The sequence below is a fragment of the Schistocerca nitens genome, chromosome 1 (genome assembly GCF_023898315.1).
Source record: "Schistocerca nitens isolate TAMUIC-IGC-003100 chromosome 1, iqSchNite1.1, whole genome shotgun sequence".
NCBI lineage: Eukaryota > Metazoa > Arthropoda > Insecta > Orthoptera > Acrididae > Schistocerca > Schistocerca nitens.
In genome coordinates, this window is record NC_064614.1 from 1,130,986,658 (window position 1) to 1,131,009,693 (window position 23,036).

At 38.9% G+C, this 23,036-nt stretch overlaps 1 protein-coding gene across 4 annotated transcripts in view; it reads left to right on the top strand.

Annotated features, from left to right (window-relative positions):
* The window catches only part of LOC126199365 (huntingtin-interacting protein 1), a 550,791-nt gene that overhangs the window by 520,178 nt on the left and 7,577 nt on the right, over nucleotides 1–23,036 (top strand). For all 4 annotated transcript variants that reach the window (XR_007540158.1, XR_007540159.1, XR_007540160.1 and 1 more), the window contains 5 exons: nucleotides 2,988–3,241; nucleotides 7,573–7,725; nucleotides 7,824–7,924; nucleotides 8,930–9,159; nucleotides 19,312–19,484. Coding sequence is in view for 1 of the 4 variants with exons in the window: in XM_049936267.1 (XP_049792224.1) it covers nucleotides 2,988–3,241; nucleotides 7,573–7,725; nucleotides 7,824–7,924; nucleotides 8,930–9,159; nucleotides 19,312–19,484 (911 nt within the window). In the remaining 3 variants the exon portion in view is untranslated. The remainder of the gene's footprint in view (nucleotides 1–2,987; nucleotides 3,242–7,572; nucleotides 7,726–7,823; nucleotides 7,925–8,929; nucleotides 9,160–19,311; nucleotides 19,485–23,036) is intronic.

Below are 23,036 nucleotides of genomic sequence, written 5' to 3' on the forward strand. Positions count from 1 at the left end.
GGAGTGTAGCCATGTATGGAAGTGAAATATGGACGATAAATAGTTTGTACAACAAGAGAGTAGAAGCTTTCGAAATATGGTACTACAGAAGAATGCTGAAGATTAGATGGGTAGATCACATAACCAATGAGGTGGTATTGAATAGAATTGGGGAGAAGAGAAATTTGTGGCACAACTTGACTAGAAGAAGGGATTGGTTGGTAGGACATGTTCTGGGGCATCAAGGGATCACCAATTTAGTACTGGAGGGCAGCGTGGAGGGTAAAAATTGTAGAGGGAGACCAAGAGATGAATACACTAAGCAGATTCAGAAGGATGTAGGTTGCAGTAGGTACTGGGAGATGAAGCAGCTTGCACAGGATAGAGTAGCATGGAGAGCTGCATCAAACCAGTATCTGGACTGAAGACAACGACAACAACAACTACTACTACTACTACTACTACTACTACTACCTGCAATAACTAGAAACTAGTGTTGAGTGCTGAAGTGACAGTCAGCCACATTAAGATTAACTCGGAGAAGGAATGTAGCTGTCTGTTTTCTACTGCGCATGCTCTGATGTGACAACATCCTTTATGGCACTATGATTGGTACGTTGCTCACAGCACTGAGTGAGTAATTTTCTTTAAAATTGTGTCTAGCATATTGTGCAGGTGTGCAGTATGAACCACTGTCATGATGGAAGTCTGATAATTTGTGGACCCAGGTTTGATTCCTACCAACATCATTACTATTATTTCTTTAATTGTTACCCTCACATTGTTCAACTACGAATTATAAAATTTGAGAACAACAGTTCAATTTACATACGTAAAATTAATAAATTTCGTTACTGTCTGAGTATACGAACAAATTCAGCATGAAAGTGTATCCTGTACATGATTTGCTAAAGAGGCCCATTTCCAGTAGATCTTTGGAGGAGGAAATGAGATTTAAAGAGTTAGGTAGATGTACTTCAAATTTAAATCTAACAACAGAGGGGCATGGAACAAGGCTAACCAATCGGGTTTCGTAACATGGAAAATTTTGAAATACTTGCAAAATATTTTGACCAGCTTCTTACTGTCCAGTATCAGTTGATAAGCTCTAATATTCAGTCATAAAAATATAGGAAAAGATTTCCATCAACTATCAAAAAAAGTGAAGAAGTTATTAAAACATTAGAAAGCTAGTGGATAAGACTCTATGCAGGAGAGTTTTTGAAATGGTCTCTACCAGAAACAAAAAAGAGCTAAAGTTAATCTTTGAGAGGACCTGAAAAAACAGTAAAACAACCACGAGAGTGGAAGGTAGCCTTGCTACATTCACTACATTAGAAAGGCAATAAACATGATGTTAACAACAGTAACGATGACAGAGAAATTTCTTTGCAACTAGTTGTATTTTCTGGGATAAACTAGAGTAGAAACAATACTGGTAAGCAATTTAGGTGAATATCAAGGTGGATTTGGGAAGAGCAGATCGTGTTCTGAACAAATATTTAATCTGAAGTCAATCATTAGTCACAGATTATTGAATTCAAAAAGTCGGTATTTTTGTTTGAAACTGTGTAACATATTGTGCAAACATAGAATATGAGGGGCTTAAAAGCACCATTCTCGCAACTCCACTGTGGGTGACTAGTCTAAAGCATGAGCTGGTAATTAACTGACCAAGGTTCGATTCATGCTGATGCAAATGTATTTTTTAATTTGTTTATATTTTTTTTACTTCCTCACAATGTTGAATTATTAACTGTAAAAGTTACTATGTGATGTATTCAAGCACATATTGTTACGAATTGAAGTTAATTTGATTTATTATTTAGTTTCCTAGTATTTACTAACCCCCTTTTATTTCATTTTAAACTGATAATGATACCACTTCGGTGACATGAGGCTGAATTGTATAATAAAAAAAAAAGAAAAGGCAGTCACTGTGTTTTTCTAAGATAATGTGCCTCGCCTGTATATTGTTAAATTTGTGCTGAGTTGTTTTCAAAGTTAGTGATGCATTTTAAGAATTTTTCATGTTATTCTGTAGCAAATGTAGGCTTAATGGACATTAAGAATGACTGTGCAAGGATACATGAAACTTTGTCATCAGTGTTGCAAATACACCTTTGAACTTATTCACAGGAGAGTAGTGGTTATATGAGTCTCTCTAGAAGAATTCTCTCGTCTGCACATGCAACGTAGCTCTCATTGCAGAACTGTCGATCATACTTTGTCATCAGTATCTCACTATGGCCCCCTGCTGTGAGACATGAAGTGCACAGTGATTATATTGAGGCTTGGCAGACATAAAAAAGGGTCAGAAGGGTGGATTGTTATTGTTTTAGTAACATAACCAAAATTCTTCCAGCATTTTGATGTTTTTACTACTTAAAATAAGTGCTAACAAAGATCTGTCCATGGTGGGAGTGCAGATAACCACAAGGCTATCTTGCTGAAGTACTTGGGGATGTCATCTTAACAGTTTCAGGAATATGAGGTCCATAGAAGTGTTAAGGTAATTATATGAAGGTCTTGGCACATTTCTGGAGTAATATTGTGGCTGAACAAATTCGTCAACAACCTTTTACTGCAAGACCAGTGTTGGGCACAGTTATCTGGGTATAAAAAGTTGACTGAGCAACACACTCAAACTTAACAAATTCAATAACTTAATAAAGGGGGCTTGAAGATGTGTTAAGTAGCAGGAAAGTTTATTCATTCATTTCAGGTCACCTTCAGCCAAACTTTTTACTACTGTTGTCAATATGCATACTGGATTTCTGAATCAATAAAAATCATTTTCTTGTCTCCTTAACATTAATTCATATCAAAAGGTACATAGACAAACTAACGTAAATAAAATAGTAATTCGACTGATTTTAAATGCCAGACTAATGAACTGAATTGTATCAATTTAATTTAACAGTAATAACTGTAAGTAATTAGTTAACTCTTCTTATATCTCATCAATGTCTGTGCTACAATTTGTTTTGGGTTTTGCGTTTCTTCAGGAATTGCAGAAGCCTGCAAACAGGCTGGAACCGAGTCACTTGTACTTCTTGCAAGTGTAAAATCAGTGGCTCCATCGTCATCTATAACAGACAATGCAAACACTGTTAAGCAGAAAGTTAAAGATGTGACTGATTTAATGGAAAGACTGATAAGTCAGTTAAAAGGAGACTCTGCAGAAATGATAGAAGATCTAGTTGAGAATGAACTATCAAGTATGGACAAAGCAATAGAAGAGGCTGCAGCTAGAATAGAGGTAAATTTCGGGATAATTTTTACAAATGACTAGCTCATCTCAGAGCATTCAACAGCAGATTGTTAATTAATTTCCTCGCATGAAACACCTTGGCTAAGCTGATACAGAAAGTTTTCCAACAAACATCGGATGATGAGAATTTAAAGCCATATTGACTGTTAATTGACAAGGACTGAAAAATCTTTTAGTATTTTTGAAACGGAGACCACTTCCTGGCACAAAATTAGTCGACTGTTTAACTTATTTAATGGAGCAACATGTTTGGTGTTATAAATGTCATCTCCAGGCTGCAATGGGAGAATAAACACGTACAGAGAAATTGTACATAGATATTAAAGTTGTTCTGTACAGTCTTTGCATGTACTGTGGTCATCCTGTGGAGAAAAAGAAAACTAACCTAATATCAGCAAATATTCATTTCATATGTTGATCTGCTGTTGATAAAAAAAAAAAAAAATTAATAATCAGTATCTTGGTTCAAAAAAATAGCTGTCTTCTTGTGATTCATAAACTTGCTAAGGATAGTTAAAACAGTACATCATAATGAACTCTGCTGTGCAGCAGAAACAAGATGATGATCAAAACAAAATGCATATATTGTTGTCAAATCTGTGATGTTGGTTGATAAAATGCATTGCAGTAAGGTAGACTGTGACAATTTTATGTTAAAAAATGAGAGTATAAAATTATTTTAAAGAATAACAAGATAATTGAAGTTGATGAAGAACTATCAGTTAGTGAATTCTGTAATTTCATTTAGGATCTCATTTTTCTACTTTTAGCAATGGATACATTATTTCCATTTCCTCCAAGATGCATTGCTGTGTCCTTTTTCATATATGGTTTGCTTTAGCTGACTTGTTAGCTTTATCAAGTCTGAAAGAGTCAGTGTGTTCTTTAAAATGGGTTTTAAAATGTCTGTGTATTTGGCCATTGTAGTATTTCTTGCAGTGTCTGAGCATTATAAATTCCTGATTTGCTCGGTTTCTCATCTTGTTCTGAAATGTCATCAACCAATTTCTTCCAAAAGTTGTTGGTGCAAAAATGATACTGCAACATGTATCTATGTTTTTAAACTGCTTGGCCAAATTATCTGAAATATGTATTTTGTACAAAATTATGTTTCTGCTGCACATTAGACTTCATTGACAGGTTGTGTTTTAAGTATCCTTTGCAACTTCATTAACAGTGGTCAACAAGATTGCAGCCATAGCAATGGAGGTATCTGAACACACCATAAGAAGACAAACATTTCATAAGAACAAAGTGACTGACGATTTACAATTTATGCGAACAGTAGACCAACATGCAATGTGAATGGTCTGTCATATAGATTATCCTTCTTTTTCTCCACAGCACATCACAAGATGTACAGAACTCCTTTAATATACAGCGTGTCCAAAAAAAAAGGATCCAATTTTAACTTGTAACAATATTGAGCCAAATTTCACTAGGTAACTGAAACAGTGCTAAATGTAATTGGCTGGTCTAGAGTTTCAGGAAAAATCCACTAGAGGTCGCTATGAACGCTGACCTGGTGCTTGCAGCGAGTCTTGCGCAATATGGCGTCCGCACAACAGAAGACGTATTGTGTTATTGAATTTAGTCCTACTCAATCAGTGATCGCAGTTCAGCGGGCATTTCATATTCGATTTCGTGCTAAACCACCATCACCGAAGAACATTCGACAGTGATGTAAACAGTTTGAAGAAACAGGGTGCCTCTGTAAAGGCAAAAGTCCTGGCCGGCCACGCGTTCGCAAACAAACAGTGGATCAAACCCGACGAGCATTTGAGTGGAGCCCCCGCAAGTCTACGCATCGTGCTAGCCGAAAACTTGCGTTACCGCGTATGACAGTGTGGCGTGTGTTAGATGTTGTTTAGCCCTCAAACCATATAGATTACAACTGGTACCAGCTCTTAGAGATTCTGACAAAGTGAAGCAAGTGGACTTTAGCAGTACTATTCTAGAGGACATGGAAGAGACACTTTTTTTTGTCATGGTTGATATTTAGTGATGAGGCAACTTTCCATATTAGCGGTATGGTTCACCGTCATAATGTGCATATATGGGGGCTCGAAAATCCTTATCAAACAATTGAACATGAATGTGTTTCACCAAAAGTGAATGTTTTTTTGTGCTGTTTCACAAAGCAAGGTTTATGAACCCAACTTTTTTGAGAAAGAAAAAGTAACAGGACAATCATATCTTGCAATGCTACGAAGCTGGTTATTCCCCCAACTTGACTCTGACAATTTCATCTATCATCAAGATGGAGCACCACCGCACTGGCACAACAAAGTGGGCAGTTTCCTCAATGCCAACGTGCCTCAACGTTGGATAGAGCGTACAGGACCGCGAGACCAGGCTTTACACTCTTGGCCTCCTAGGTCCCCTGACTGAACACCGTGTGACTTCTTCCTGTGGGGTTATGTTAAACAATGTGTTTACATTCCTCCCTTACCTCGTGACATTGATGAACTAAAAACCAGAATATCAGCTGTTGTAGTTTCAGTGACAGAAGACACCTTACGCTCATTGGGATGAATTTGGCTATTGGCTAGATGTCGTCTGTGCAGCCAATAGAGGACATATTGAACATTTATGATGGATTTTTATAAACTTCTGTCTTTTCTGAGTAATTGAGTATGCAATTTGTTCGTGTTAAGCCCTTCTTCCAAATAAATAATTCTATTTAAAATTGGATCATTCTTTTTGGGACATCCTGTATATGCACACTTTTACTGAAAATTGTTTTGTCATTGTAGCTTGGAGATCAGTTTTACACCTCATTAAATAATGTAAGTAGTCAACAAATTTTGTGGTTGGTAATGGTCTCGGTATAACCTTTACATATCTAATAAGATGACCTGCTTCAGTATCAGCTCCATACTGGCACTTTTGCCATTGAATTTATATTTGAAATTTTATGTAATTACTCTAAAGTTTCTAAAAGGGCAATTAAAAAATTATATCACACCATTTATGAGATTTTTTGGAAAATAAAGAACATTTGCTCTCCTGATGTTTGGCTGTTTAGTGAAGCTAGTCCATAATTCTGAATTCATTTAAGTATAGAGGCTTACCATGTGTTATTTGCACTGTACACCTACTCATGCAATGAATGTAATAAGGATACAGCAACAACAAATACGCACTAGCAAGGTCACATAACTGTGAATCATGAATTATGATTTGATTTTTGCATGACGGAAGAGCTACGCTTATGTAGTGTATGATGAAGTTTATCACGAACGCGGCTTCTTTCCAGAACTTGTGGTTAGTGCTTAAGGATAGATTTTTGTCATTTGAGTGTGTATGAACATGCTTGAAGGAAAGGTGAGTTTTGAATTCTTTTTGTCTTGATAGAAATGGAGAAACATCCTGCAAGCAAGTCCTTTGTGGGTGACAATTACTGCCTCCAGGATACTTTCATAATGTATCTGGCCCTGCAAGAGACTGCATAATACAAGAAGAAACTGTATAATATAATATGGACATACAACAAATGCCCAAGTCTTCATGTGATTATTTGAAGTAGTGTGTTAAACTGAATGTTTCTCAAATTTTGTAGAATTTTTAATAGATACCTTACAGACAAAATATTTTTTAATATCTCAATGAGTTTCTGAGCAGCAGGATTGATCAGTAAAAGAACTATAGTCCGAATCATCCAAATAATTTGACAATGTAGGCCTGCCTAGAAACATGTTTGTCTACTTTTGCTGTCCAAAATCGTTAGAGCTGCAGATGCTCGTTTATGAAAGTCCTTTATACATGATTTGGGCAAATAGCAGCATACATCTCGTGTTTTCTATAGGTTAAGACAAGACCATTTGAGAGTTATTAGGTGCCACATTTGACTTCACAGTTTTGCACCGTATGAAGTAAAAAATATTTTAACACAATTAATAAATCATCAGATTTCACAACACTTGTACAAGAACTTAGTGGTATATCAATCTTAAATGAAGGAAATACTCTGAAGCTACCTTCAGCCATTTGTATAATGAAGAGTTCGTATAAAACCTGCATGAACCATAGTTTTGTATGACAGTGACTCTCAGTATGGTGTTCCCTCCACTCCCTCCCCTCTTTTCACAAGAAGTGCTCTCTGTCATAATTGAGGATAGCAGATGGACACTCAAAGCTAACTTATGACATAAATAGTATAATGGTGGCTATTTGGAAACATTTGCTATAAAATTTAAGTGTAGAAGTTACTTAACATGCAACGATAAGTTTAAATTTGTGCAAATAGTGCATATAAATGCTGTGTCTCATGTAATAATATTGTGTTTTTGGTAATTCAATTTTTGTCTTTCTTTCAGGAAATGTTAAATAAATCCAGAGCTGCCGATTCTGGTATTAAGCTTGAAGTAAATGAGAAGATTCTAGACTCTTGCACCAACTTGATGAAAGCAATTAGGTTGCTTGTTCAGAAATCTAAACTTTTGCAAGCAGAAATTATTTCCCAAGGAAAGGTAACAAAACTTATTTAAAGTAGTTTTTTTACAGGACATTGGTAATTGCTTTTTTCTGACTAATTTGCAGACATTATGTAATTTTCATTTTGTGGCAGGGGACTGCATCTACAAAGGAATTTTATAAACGAAATCACCAGTGGACTGAAGGCTTGATATCAGCAGCAAAGTCTGTGGCAGTGGGAGCTCGTTTCTTAGTGTATGTCCATCATAAATCTGTAATACATTAACTAAGAAATTGAAGACATGTTACATACCTCTCAAATTTTATATTTTTGTTTACTAGCTTTATACTTGGTGTTGACCAGTTACTTACTTATCTCAGTTTGTAAGAACAACTTGCATGTTTAGCTCTTCTAAATAGATCACCAGATTTTTTATTTCTAAAAATTAACAGGTGCTTGTACAGAGTTCATGCTGTTTAAGTGAGCTGTGGCTTTAACATAGTTTTTGATGAATATAAATGTAACTGCTTCCCCATCCCGATCTTTACTTCATGTAGAAAGGTGGGGAGGGTTGAGGGTGGGGGCAACTTACTCCCACAGTAATATTTGTCCTGGGTTAGAAAATTATTCATACTGAAATTGGTTGACATTGTTCCAGGCATTCCAGAGTGACGCCTATTTTTCTGTTGTCCTTTTCTCACTGCTACTACCTCCGCCCATGCACTGCACGCATGAGTGTGCGCTCCCCCCCCCCCCCCCTCCCCCTGCACCACACACACACACACACACACACACACACACACTCTCTGAATCCTAGAGGTGTGCCACACATGTAATATTGTGCACATTTGTTAGCACATTGTTGGTACACTGTGAAACAGTAAAGTAACATAGTCTGTCTAACCTTAATTATATGGACAATGATCTGAAATGATAAATTAGTATCCAGCTGTTAAAGCATTGACAGTTCCCAGTCAGAAGTTAGACACCGAACTACTTTGTTCACTGAATGTGGTCATAATGGGGCAGTTGAGCAGGAGCAGTACGGTGACTAAGAATATAATACCTATGTTTTTTACGTTATGTATGGAACTGCAAGAGTGTATGAACTTTTAGACAAGGAAGTATATTCTTTGTTTAGATTCTCTGAAAGAAAGCATATTTTATAATAGAGATAACATGTTTATTTAATTGTTTATGTATTCTTCTTACAAGAAAAATTTTGATAAGTTTTACTGACTACTAATATTTACTTATAGATCGGCAGCAGACAAAGTTGTTAGTGGAAATGGAAAATTTGAACAGCTCGTTGTGGCATCCCAAGAAATTGCTGCAGGAACAGCACAGTTAGTTGTTGCAAGCAGAGTGAAAGCAGACAGGAATAGTACTAACCTTGCTGCCCTGTCCCAAGCTTCAAAAGGTGTGACCCAGGCAACAGGTGGTGTTGTTGCAACTGCAAAGTCCTGCAGCCAAATGGTAGTGGACAATGGTGAGTGTGGTAATGTTTCTCAGTAATAAAATGCGTAGGCTAGGCCACATAAGACTTGTGTTTCATAAACGTGATTGTCAGATAATTAATATTCTTATTTATTGGATGGTACTAAACCATTCATGTTGCAGAAGTATTTTACTTAGTTTTGACTGAACATTTTAATTGCTGTTTCAACCTTGTATGAGGCGTCTTTGGAAATGATTTATAATTGCATTGTTTTACAAATCCCACTGAGGCTACGAGCACATCCTCTCGTGGGATGGTGAACTGATTCTAGGGCACCACGCAGATGCTAGATGGCAGTTGTGAACATTGAGTATGATGAAAGGACAGCTCTTGCTTGTTGTTAAATAGGAAAGCTGTGCACAAAATGGAAGGTAATAAGTGTGGAGAAAGATGGACAACATGATGTTTGTGGAGGGAAGGAGTCTAAATAACAAATATTCATAAACATTTAACTGTGGTGCGTGGTCAAGAAGCGCCTATGCAAAAGACTGTTTACAGCTGGATTAGTGGAGTCACTATTAGAAGGAAATCTGCGTGCAAGAATGTGAGTACGAGTCATACATCAATGTCGTGGTTTCCAGCGTACATTGAGGTTGTATCAGCAGCAGGGTATACAGTGACACTCTTATACAGATGTAGTAGTCATCAAAGGTGACAGGGAAAGTAGTCGAAAGGAGTGCTCCTCTAGCACAAGAAATGTACGGCTTCACACCTGAAATGCCACAACTGCAGAGTTGACATCAGTGGGATTCTCTGTTGTGCCATGGACTCCATATTCACTGGATTGCACACCATCTGTCTAAGCTTTGTTAGATAATGTGAAGGACATACTGTGAAGTAAGAGGTGGCAGTCACGAAGAATTGCAGGCAGCTGTCCACGAGTGGTTGCATAGTACCACCAGACAGTGGTTCCATAGACAATAACCAAGTTGCCAGGAAGGGGCAGCAGTGTAGTGATGTCAATGGGGAGTATATTGAGAGAGCCCATGTACACTGACTCGCATTTCTTTAACAAATACAGTACAAAACCAATTATTATAAATAATTTCCAAATGCCCCTCATAGTTATCAGTACTGTTTTAGTTGCTTGTTTATTCTTCTACAGATCACTTTACAGTGATATTAACACATTTCGGCCTAGTACAACCAAAAATGCAATTAAAAGTTAACAAAAATGCCTAATAACTTAATATTCCATGAAATTGCAGGAGAACTGCCTGATGTCAATAACTTATTCCAGCCATCTTCATGCGTATACTGGCATAAATACACTGATCTTCCCTGTTGAAAATACCACCAGTGCATGCAGTGGCAACTGGGTATGCTGTGTATGTGCTGGCAGGGTTTTAAACAGGGGAGCTCAGATTACTTTTGCCATTACACACCTGAAGATGGTCAGAGGACTCTTTGCTGAAGTATCTTCAAAGCAGGTTACTGACATCCATCGGTTTGCTTGAAATTTTGTGGAATACACTATATGTCAGGAAAGTTCTAAAGTTCATAATTTAATGTTGTATTTAATTCCAAAATGAATGTTGCACTAGCTATTCTCTCACGTTGCAATCACTGTACACACTACATGAGTCCTTTGGCTGACATCAGTATGATAAAGATATCTGTACTTCTTCATTACGTTCCTTTTGTGGTCCCATATGCTCCTAAGAGTCACCAGATGCATTTTCTCTCATGTTACGGCAGATATTTTGAATTCCGGTTTTGCAATGTAAAGCTGGAGACTGCCCAGACAAATAGAACTTATCATGTCTTTTATGTGATGCCCAGCATCAATGAAAAGTATCGGTTTGTTTCCTGTTAAAAAGAAAATGATTTAGAAATGGAATCATACATTCCCATTTGATAAAGTGGTCTCTTATTAGTCTAGTGTGATATTTGTTTCATTGATATCTATTAACAGAGACAGTAAAACACAAAGAATTACCAAATATTATGAAAAGGAAAGGTACTAGATAGGATGTGCCTATCTGTGACTCAGCATCTCCACTGTTTGGTGAGTAGCAACTTTCCTTTTCATAATATTGTTACATTCCAGCCTGAATTTTCCATTGTTTGACAAAGAAATACCAGTTACTCCGGCTGTGACAGTGCAGTTCTGCTGTATGGGGCTAGCAGTCAGCCAGGATGGTGTTGTCACTGCTGGAATACTGTTTATTCTTATTGTTCAGCAGGCCGTGTTAATGGATATTGATAAAACAAATATTGGACTAGGGAACACACTATTGATTGAACATGCAAAATTCCACTCCAACAATCATTTTGTTTGTAATGGAAAACAAAACTGTGCTTTCTGTCAATGCTAGGCATTGCATGAAAGACGTTGTGAGCAGTATTTGTTTAGGCTGACTCCAGCTACAACCTAAATTCCAAAGTCTGCCAACTTACTAGAGAGAATGCGCCTAATGACTCTTGAGAGTGTGTGTGTGTGTGTGTGTGTGTGTGTATGTGTATGTGTGTGTGTGTGTGTGTGGAGGAGATGATGTGGTTGTGCTCAGGAAAATGAAAAGCACTTGGCATTTATAATCTCTGATCTGTGGCATACAATTTCCAATAACATGTGTTACACTCTGTAAGTATATTGAGTGATCAGAAACAGTCTGAAAAGCTTGTAAGAGTGTTGCAAGGGAGTGTGTGTTGAGAAATAATTGCTAAGAAAAAAACTGATACTTTGTGCTGTTTCAGATTACTTTGTGCTGAAGTTAGCCAATCAGGTTATTGCGCGTGCAAATTCGAACTTGTGTCCATGCTAAAAATGCGGTAATGTACAGATACGTGGGTCTGTGAGTTATCACTTTTTCAGATGCTCATTACCAGTTAAAATGTGTATTTTTCACCAGTGATAACTTTAAGCCAGGTGAGAAAAAACTATGTTTGTTTGGTTTGAGGACACCAAACGAAGAACGTGTTTTGTGACGCTGCTTGAATTTGCACATGTGACAAGCTGATTGATCGAATATTTTTATTAACAATTATTTCTCAGCACAATCTCTGCTGCAACACCCTTATAAGCTTTACAGACTGTTTCTGACGACTTGTTTAGTGGAACCACATCATCGTCTTTCTTTTTACTAACCGTAACTTTTTTGTCAACACTGCTTTCACACACACACACACACACACACACACACACACACACACACACACAATCACTAGGCTCATTCTTGTTGCTTTTCACCAAGCTCATGTCAACAACTTCCTATGTGCATAACTGAATGAAACAATCAGAACAAAGAAGCAGCAGATACATTTTTATGTGAAATGTGTAGTAAAACACATTTCATGTAATCTTGAACACAGTGATGGACTTGTCTTAGTGGGCACTTAGCTATTACTGAATGTCATAGAAACAATTAAATGTTAGTATCTTTTCAAACTCTTTCTTAAATGTAGCAAACTTTTTTGAATTCTTTATTTTTGTAAACAATATGTTAAGACTGTTTTAGGTTAGGTAGCATATTTTTCTTATATAAAGAGGTATATAGCAAACCCTTTAAGCTTGTCATCAACTTGAAGGTTAGTTTGAGCACCACAGTGTGTTTAACTATGTATTGGCCTAGTGGAGGTGGTACACCATTGCCTTCCTCAGATCTTCAGCAAGTTTCACATTAAGTTGTGGTGCCACAGATTGAAGAAGTGATAAGCAACAGATTAAGATTAGAATCGTAGGTGTGACTGTCTGTCTTGACTCTGTACCATCCAGGACTGGAGCAATGGAATCAGATTCTCTGCCATTGTCTTGTTATGCCTTGACACAAGAAGTATCTTCCCCACCCTTCCCACAACGATATTTCACCATCCACCCAACTTACGCAATATCCCCCCTTCTTCTCAACCCTTGCCCCCCATGACCTTATACATCTGGAAAACACCTGGATGTATATAACCTGCCCTGTATATCCTCCCGCTATCACCTACTCCAGTTCTGTCACAAGCATTTCCCATCTTACCAAAGGCAGGGCCCCCTGTGAACACAGCCAGGTAGTCTACCAACTTAGCTGTAATGACTGTGCGGTATTCTAAGCAGGCTCATCCACTAACAAACTGTTTGTTCCCTTGAATGGACACCGAAAACTGTGACCTGGGCAGAGCTGGACCATCCAGTTTGCGGAGTGTGCTGCACAACATGGTGTGTTCGAATTCAGTGGCTGCTTCTCAGTCTGTCTCCAGTTTTTTTGAGTTGTGCGGGTGATAACTCTACCTCTAACACAGCCATCGTATCTCTAATCCCCCTGGCCTCAACCTTATCTAATCAGTGTCTCCAAGCTTCCTCTTTCCCCTTCCTTCTCCCACTGCAGCTTCCCATATGTCTATTAAGCTCCTAGATCACCTGCAGGTCCTTAGCCGTTTCTCTACTTCTCTCCTCTCCCCCAGTGTAGTTCCTTGGTACTGTATCTTCCAGCCACCATCTCGTCCCTGCCATGACCTTGCCTGCTTCCTGAGGCAATACTGCACCATCTTCTCCCCTGTTACCTTTCTGGCTCACTGTCCCACACCTCTTCTGTACCCCCCACTATCCACTAGAGTACGCACAAGTGTGTGCGTGTGTTTGTTTCTTCATCTGTTAAGATTTTGTCCCGTAGCTAGGAAAGAAAAACAGGCTGCACAAATGTGCATCGTAAGCACACAGAAGTTTGTGTTACAGTAGTCTCTAAGCATTTTAAAGGTTGTTCAACATTTTGTTCAGAATTTTAGCATGTTTTTTGCATTTTAAGCGATCATCTGTCCAAGCTCCCAAAAGCTGTAAGTATGAAAGACATGGTCGTAGGCATAAATTCCAGTATAAATACCTCAAATTAACCCAGCACAAAACCATAAATGGTTTTCAAATCTTTCAGTGCTACAGTCCCATAATTCTTAGATTAAGTTGCTTCTGATTTTCACTGTTGTCTCTCTAATGCTCATCTATACCATTTTGTTCTCATTTAACATGATGAAATTGCTTCTTAACTGTCATTGTGTTGTCATGGAGACTTGGCATAAGGCATAAGAGAGGTCCTAACACAGAGCCTTTATCTACTTTCAAAGTAGCTTTTATTTTCATAAACAATAACAACAGTACCAAGAAAAGAATAGATTGCTAATCAATGTAAAAATTACCCGTTGAGTTGCAGACAGACAAAACGAAAAGACGGTTACACATTATAGCTTTCAGCCAAAGCCTTTTCACACACACACACACACACACACAAAGCAAGCACACCTTCTGCAAGTATGACTGCCACCACCAGCAGCAGTTCCGACCTGTGGTAGTGGTCATGTGTGCATGAGGTGTGCTTGCTTGTGTGAATGTGTGTGTGTGTTTTCTTCACTGAAGAAGGCTTTGGGCAAAAGCTGTAATGTGTAACAGCCTTTTCATTGTGCCTGTCTGCAACTCTACAGTTCATCTTTAAGGTGGTGTAGCAGTCTATCCGTTTTCTAATATTGTTTATATTCCAACCTAGAGTTTCCATTATTTTATTTTCATAATATTTCTTCGAAATGTTGCTTTCCAGTTGTAAGAAACTCCACAGATACCATCTGTATCTGTTTAAATTCATAAAGACCAGTCCATGCTTGATCAGATTGAAGGCTTTTAATAGATCGAGGAACAGTCCAAAGTTCAATTCATCTTGGTTTGTAACAGTCATGACTCACATCGGACAGCTGTTTTGGCAGTTTTTCCTAAATCATTCTGAGAATTAATTAGTATTTTAATTTTGTACAATAAGTTAAGTAATTTCTACTGCACGGCTTTGTCATTTTTACACTGTAGCATACAAATATACTTTTTTAAAAGATGAACCTGTAATTGTCCACAGATTTTTATCAGTTACATGAGAATGTATTTTGAGTGAACTCCATTTAACGACCTTATCTGGGATACCACCAGAATTATAGGATCTTTTATATTTTAATTTACTGATTGTTTTTCTTACTCCTATGCTACTACTATAGTCACTAGATGCAGCAACGTGGTATTTTCAACTTTGTTGACTTTAATGTTATTATTTGGATTACATTGATTTTTGATTAAATTTTGTGCTACATTAGTGTAATGTTAATTAACTACATTGACAATCTGTATGTAATCTTAAAAAGTTCTTTCAATCCTTCTTATGACGCATTTACTATCTTTTTTGAATTTACCATCTTTCTTTGTTTACTCCCACATTATTATTAATACCTTACAAGACTCTTAATTCTCTCAGTTCCTTGTTTAATAATTCAATAATTTGCTAACATTCTTGCTGCTGCTACACCAACATCTTACAGAGTCTTATACAGTGTTTCAAAGCTCCTACTGTTTGACATAAGAAACTTCTCAAGAGGTGGTGGCTTCTCTCGCAAGCTGTTTACTTCGCTGCTGCTTCTTGTACTAGTGGTTGTCTTCAAACCAGATGTTTTAATCTTGATGTTTATCTCACTGCTGCTGTTCTGATTTTAGACTGAAAATGCTCTCGCTCCTACCTGCAACAGGAATTTGAATCGCCATGAATCTGAATAAGGGTGACCTGAGACCCACCCATAATATCAATACCAACTTCATTTCTGACCTGTTGAAGTGTAAACCATGGTTGGTGAAACCCAGTATACCAATAATCTTAACAGGCACCTGAGAACTGTTTGCAAAGGCAACCATTATCACCACCATTTCCAGCTAGGCATTAACAGGCTTCATAGCTAGGCATTAACAGGCTTCACAGCAACACTGATACATCGCTGATGATAGTAAAACACCTCAAAAAAGCGCATGCTGGTGTCACGAGTTACTGAATCTATCAATCATTCACCACCAATAATGTCCCTGCCCACATTGTTGTCTGCCACATCCATTATTGGTACTTGATCTTGCTTTGTGAATTCCCTACATAGAGCCTGTAAGACTTCATTCACACGCCCATTCCCTGCATTAGCTTTAAAGATCTTGGTTACTTCTTAACACTGTGCCTAACATTCTGTATACATGTGAGCCACCTTCTTCATTAACAGCTCTCTTGGGTTTCCTAACCATGACTGAGGTCTGCTAATTGTTTTCTACACCAGTTTCTGCCAGAGGCCCCCCATTTCTACACTAGCAGAAGCCTCCTCCCTCTACCCACCCACCCACCCACCTGCGACAACTGGTGAAACCTATTTTTCTAATGTCCAGAATAAAACTGTTTTATTTTTTCCCTCTCTTCTTACCAGCCCCCTGTGCTCAGTGTCTCCCCTCCCTCTTGATTGTACGTGGTTGACATATGGTTTCCTCCAGCTGTGCCTGAAGGGCACAGACTTTCTTCGCTGTTTTCTCATTGCATTGTCCCCAATGCACAACTCCTAGCAAACCTCATTGCTTACTAATTCTGTGATAGCTCACACATGTTGTACTCCTGCTCAATTATGTGTTGAGAATTACTGCACAACAGCAGCTCATATGTGCTGTTTGGTCAATAAAGCATGTGATACATGAGGCCTGTTTGTAATAGGAGTCAGTAAATCCATGAAAAAGGATGGAAAAAATGATTCGGATATGAGCTCAAGATGTGTATGAAAGCAAAGGTAAAGGAAAGGTATGGCTGACTGACACACTGCTGTTTTTCCTTACTTGATATCAATTATGGCAACAGAAATAACTGATTCGTACAAGATTTGAAAACCATTTATGGTTGTGTGCTGGGTTAATTTGAGGTATTTATACTTGAATTTATGCCTACAACCATGTCTTTCATACTTACAGTTTATACATAATGTTTGTTGTATTTCTCTAGCAGGAAATGTTCACATTTCAGTTTATTAAATGCATGGATACTACAATTGTACACACAATGAATTATATTACAGTCGAGCACTTTTCATATGAACTTATTTCTGTGTACGAAATAAATTGCCAACTTCCTGAATCCCCCAAATATCACATGCTTCGATAGTCTTTATAGACATATTGGTTTCACTCTCTCTTTCCTTTCCTTGAGAAGTCTATTGTACTGTTGATTCTCTGGTATCAAACACTGTTTCGAGTATAACTCCCCTCCTATGTGTAAGGTAATTCTGGCTGTTGTTCCATGGTTATTAAGAAAGTTGTTGCTGAAGGTTAGTAGTAGATTTATAAATGTAACTTCTTTAACTACAAATTATTTTAGTTATTTCTTAATTTCGTTGTTGTTGTTTTAAGTACGAGATTACACATCTCTCTAAAATGAGATAAATATGTGGGGATCTGTATAAAAATACATAAAAAGGTTCAAAACACTTGTAGAAGACGACACTTTAATGAATGTGGAAGGAGGAAAAAAGTTTTGGTAAACCAGGAACAAGAGAACTAAGTAAATACACTCCTGGAAATGGAAAAAAGAACACATTGACACCGGTGTGTCAGACCCACCATACTTGCTCCGGACACTGCGAGAGGGCTGTACAAGCAATGATCACACGCACGGCACAGTGGACACACCAGGAACCGCGGTGTTGGCCGTCGAATGGCGCTAGCTGCGCAGCATTTGTGCACCGCCGCCGTCAGTGTCAGCCAGTTTGCCGTGGCATACGGAGCTCCATCGCAGTCTTTAACACTGGTAGCATGCCGCGACAGCGTGGACGTGAACCGTATGTGCAGTTGACGGACTTTGAGCGAGGGCGTATAGTGGGCATGCGGGAGGCCGGGTGGACGTACCGCCGAATTGCTCAACACGTGGGGCGTGAGGTCTCCACAGTACAAGTATGTTGTCGCCAGTGGTCGGCGGAAGGTGCACGTGCTCGTCGACCTGGGACCGGACCGCAGCGACGCACGGATGCACGCCAAGACCGTAGGATCCTACGCAGTGCCGTAGGGGACCGCACCGCCACTTCCCAGCAAATTAGGGACACTGTTGCTCCTGGGGTATCGGCGAGGACCATTCGCAACCGTCTCCATGAAGCTGGGCTACGGTCCCGCACACCGTTAGGCCGTCTTCCGCTCACGCCCCAACATCGTGCAGCCCGCCTCCAGTGGTGTCGCGACAGGCGTGAATGGAGGGACGAATGGAGACGTGTCGTCTTCAGCGATGAGAGTCGCTTCTGCCTTGGTGCCAATGATGGTCATATGCGTGTTTGGCGCCGTGCAGGTGAGCGCCACAATCAGGACTGCATATGACCGAGGCACACAGAGCCAACACCCGGCATCATGGTGTGGGGAGCGATCTCCTACACTGGCCGTACACCACTGGTGATCGTCGAGGGGACACTGAATAGTGCACGGTACATCCAAACCGTCATCGAACCCATCGTTCTACCATTCCTAGACCGGAAAGGGAACTTGCTGTTCCAACAGGACAATGCACGTCCGCATGTATCCCGTGCCACCCAACGTGCTCTAGAAGGTGTAAGTCAACTGCCCTGGCCAGCAAGATCTCCAGATCTGTCCCCCATTGAGCATGTTTGGGACTGGATGAAGCGTCGTCTCACGCGGTCTGCACGTCCAGCCCAAACGCTGGTCCAACTGAGGCGCCAGGTGGAAATGGCATGGCAAGCCGTTCCACAGGACTACATCCAGCATCTCTACGATCGTCTCCATGGGAGAATAGCAGCCTGCATTGCTGCGAAAGATGGATATACACTGTACTAGTGCCGACATTGTGCATGCTCTGTTGCCTGTGTCTATGTGCCTGTGGTTCTGTCAGTGTGATCATGTGATGTATCTGACCCCAGGAATGTGTCAATAAAGTTTCCCCTTCCTGGGACAATGAATTCACGGTGTTCTTATTTCAATTTCCAGGAGTGTAATTCAGACGGACCTCCTGTAATGGACTGTGACAGAGGAGAAGTCATATGTATTGATGATTAGGTGGAGATGAAGCTGTCAGACAGTGGTCACATGGCACAAAATTTTCAAAGGAAATGGGGATATGAAACTGAATACATATGGAGAATTAGTGATCAGAGATAAAAAATCAGTAAAGCAGCAGTTTGCTCAGTGTGTTCTGTGCTGACTTGACTGGTGAACATACAAGCACATTTCATAGTTACCTTCTCATTAGGACTGTATTTTATATGACAGAAGACTGTATTATTCCAAGACATATGGAGCCTAGGTTTTTTTTAAATTAAGGGTAGCCATAAACCGTGAAACACAATACATGTGGCATGTACTGAAACACAAATAAGGCATTTTTGTTCTCATGTTTTTAACTTTTACAGAGGAGCTGGATGTGAGTGGCTTGACTTTACATCAAGCAAAACGGCTGGAAATGGAGTCTCAGGTTAAAGTAATTGAGCTTGAAGCAAACCTGCAGCAGGAACGTCTTCGACTGGCAGCACTCCGGCGGCAGCACTATCAGCTAGCGGGGGTCACGGAAGGTTGGGATCCAGAGGTATGTCGATTTCTGGGAATTATGTGCTTCACATCTACTTCGAACATACTATTTCTCGAAACGTTGACATCACTATTTCAATACTTACCACCTCCACCACTACCTCCTCCACTACTAACATTGCCAGCAGTTTCTTTTCCTTAGTATAGGTTAAGACAAGTATTTACTGTTTTCCTGTTTCTTAATTCATTTGTATATTAATCAAATACACACATCTTCCTGGAAATAAAATGCCGAGGGGAAAATGGTGTTATGTGAGCAGAAATAATTGTTACAATTTTAGGTACTTGCATGGAAAGGAAATGATGTTTCAAATCAGGCAATATCAGACTGATCTGATACATTTGCTTTCAATGTGAGTACCTAAAATTGTAGCAATACCTTGATAATATTGGAACAATAGGATCACATTGTAATCTCTTCTTGGACACAAAAAGGCCTACTTAGAATACATAGCAAAATGTGGAAATAATGTTGTTTGCATGAACTAACTAGAGTATAGACTAAATAATTTTACCACTTTTCCAAAGTAGTGGGTACACACTTAATATTACTTGTATCCGTTACTGAAATGTAAGTGTAATTTTTACTCATTCACTAGTCTTTTCGTATGTACTACATAGAGACCACGTACATTCTGATTCTTATCACATTAGCAGTGAAAGTTTGGTATTTTCTCCATAACCATGTAATATTTCAGATTCCCATATTTTTTTCCAGTATTACGAAATGCTTTCTATTGATACCGATACCATAGGTGTCACCACCAGTATTGATAAACCAGTTATGACAAGGTCAGACAGTAGATAGTCGTAAAACTGTCGAAATGTAAAATCGAGTACCAGTAAATGTCAGTGCCAAAGGGTAGGCAAGTTCAAGCATGACAGAGCGATCAGCCCGTATAAAATGATATTGCCGCACTGTGGGATTTTAGTTCTTACAAGAGGACATGCTGTTAAGACAATGATACCTGTGTGGAACCAATAGATAGTTGAGCACAATGATTAGCTGGTACTAGACAACACAGTGTGACCACAGAACTGAGGGACACTCTCGTCCACACAGATGTCACTGCCTACAGGGTTTACTTAATGCTGGAACAATGGAGTAGGTGTGGAACTTAACCTCATACTGAATTTTTAATCAGATATTGTATCTATCTCTGGAATCATCATCATTTTTGTATTTCCATGTACCTAACGTGGTGCAGGGGTCTTTCCAATCATGTTCACTCCTCAGTGTAGTTTACTACTCAGCACATAATTACGAGTTAAAAATAGAACTCATTTTCATACAAAAACAAAAAGAAATTATTAAAAAGGGGCAACACTACAGTCCATTCAAAAGATTACATAATTGAGAAGGTTACTAAAATGAACTGCAGTAAAACTTAGTTTCTACGTTTTTTCAACAGACTACAGAAAGAAAAGGTGTAAGTGTGAAAAATGTATATATGAAATATAGTACCATACTATCAAATTAATTGGTAAATAAAAATGGAAAAATCCAGTAAATAAAAAGTTACATTCTACAAAACATTATATAGGCTTACTAGGTACCATACTTAACAAGGATATAAAGAAAAAATGTAAACCTCTATACAGAAGAAAACGTCATTTTGTAAAAAGGTCCGTAATTTTTGCTAGTTTTTTCTTTGACACCGCAATAGCGTACATCGCATTTACTGCATCATTCAACATCACGAAGAAATTCTGAGGCTCTTCTGTATCATCCTCATTGTCAGTATCTTCCTCATCTAGGTCCCGCATTCAAAGGAACCATCCCGGCATTTGCGTGGAGCAATTTTTAAGGAAATCATGGAAAACCTATATCAGGATATCCAGATGCAGGATTGAACTGCCATCCTCCTGAATGAGAGTCCTCAACGATAGGCACGGGTTCTGTAGTGACAAGGTTTTCATCAACGTTCACATAATCCTTAAATTATGCTGATATGGTAGGGAGCAGGATACAGGGGCTGCTGGGGTGGAAGGCTGAGGAACAAATTGAGGATAGAATATAAATTTTAATTTATTTCACAAGCAAAGTCATGCAAGGTTCTGGTAACAACATATTGATGTATAACTTGTCCAATTCAAATGTGTATCAGCTGATTTAACAGGAATCATCAACAAGTTATCTAACATCAAACAAACTGCAAATATGAGATTTAAACCTTTCCCAAAATTGTAATGCTTGTAAAATGTTATTACGAAACTGTATTTAAGTCTTACATAACCTAATGGGCAAAATGGCTTACAGTAAATAATATCACGTATAGCAATATCTGTCCACTACAGCACTGTCTTACGTGAACTTGTGTGCCACAATGATTCACAGAACCAACTCATATAGTTAAAAGGTAAATATTACCCACAATGGTGCTTGTGTTATAATCTTACGTAGCACACTGATTTACCAAGACAATGCAATTAATGCCAAGTACAGTCTGGTCCAGAATAACGAGTGCCCTACCACTGATTAAACTACTCAGAATCAGTAATGAACTGTTTTACAAGGCAAGGACATTCAGTTCAGACAAGTTAACAAGACAGTGCCTCCATTTGCATTTTACCACAGAAATCCATCAGTAGTCGTAGGCCAACAGGTAAACAGTGGTGTCACAGTAGACTTAAACTTTACTTGACTAGCATGACAATTTGGGAGTCCCTTAACTGACATAAGTTCAGTAACGAACTGAAATGCAATTTAAAGACACTCAAGTAACGGTATTGTGAAACACTTCATCAACAATTTAAGCAAAGACGCCCACATAGGCACTCCAATTCATATGTAAATCAACCAGGGCACAAGTCAGTATTTCGACACGCGACGTGGGAACACTTACTGCTCAGCAGAGCAAACCAGAATGCAATGGAAAGAAGTCTCACTGTAACTCCACCAGATGAAGATGCACCAAACTAACAGCTCACCTTTAACAATATTAATCCAAATGCCGCTAATAAGGTAATGGCCAGAATAACACCAGCCCTTAGCTGCAGCATGAGGAAGGTTGAACTCATAAACAGAACGAACGACAGCGAGTCACTGCAGCACCTCCAGTTCCGCAGCTCGGCCGGCCCCAATGCAACTGCCACACTCACACCACTTGCCGACGCGACTTCCGCGGTCTTCCAGCGTCGCTCCGCCCAGGCCCGCGCGTCTCTGATGCCTCTCTTCAAGTCAATTTCATACTTCTTCATTACGTGAAATTTCATCGATATGATCATTTCCACCATGATCATAGACAACAGTTCCAAATGATGGTATCTAAAACTCTGTGCCATGGAGCTGCAATGTGCCTATCATAAGAAACAAAGTCATTAATAATTTCTCGAAGTGTTCTTGTACTCTAGTAGCACAACACGAAATAAATCACAAGTAAATATCTTACCTTGAAAATGTTTATTTTCATTTCTTCCTCCTTCCCCCAATGTTTACACAGCTGATGGCATGCTGCACGAGCATTTTGCGATAATGCAACTTAAAATTATGTATTACTCAAAGGTCAAGTGGCTGGAACAACTCACTCATGCAATTTGCTGGAAAGAA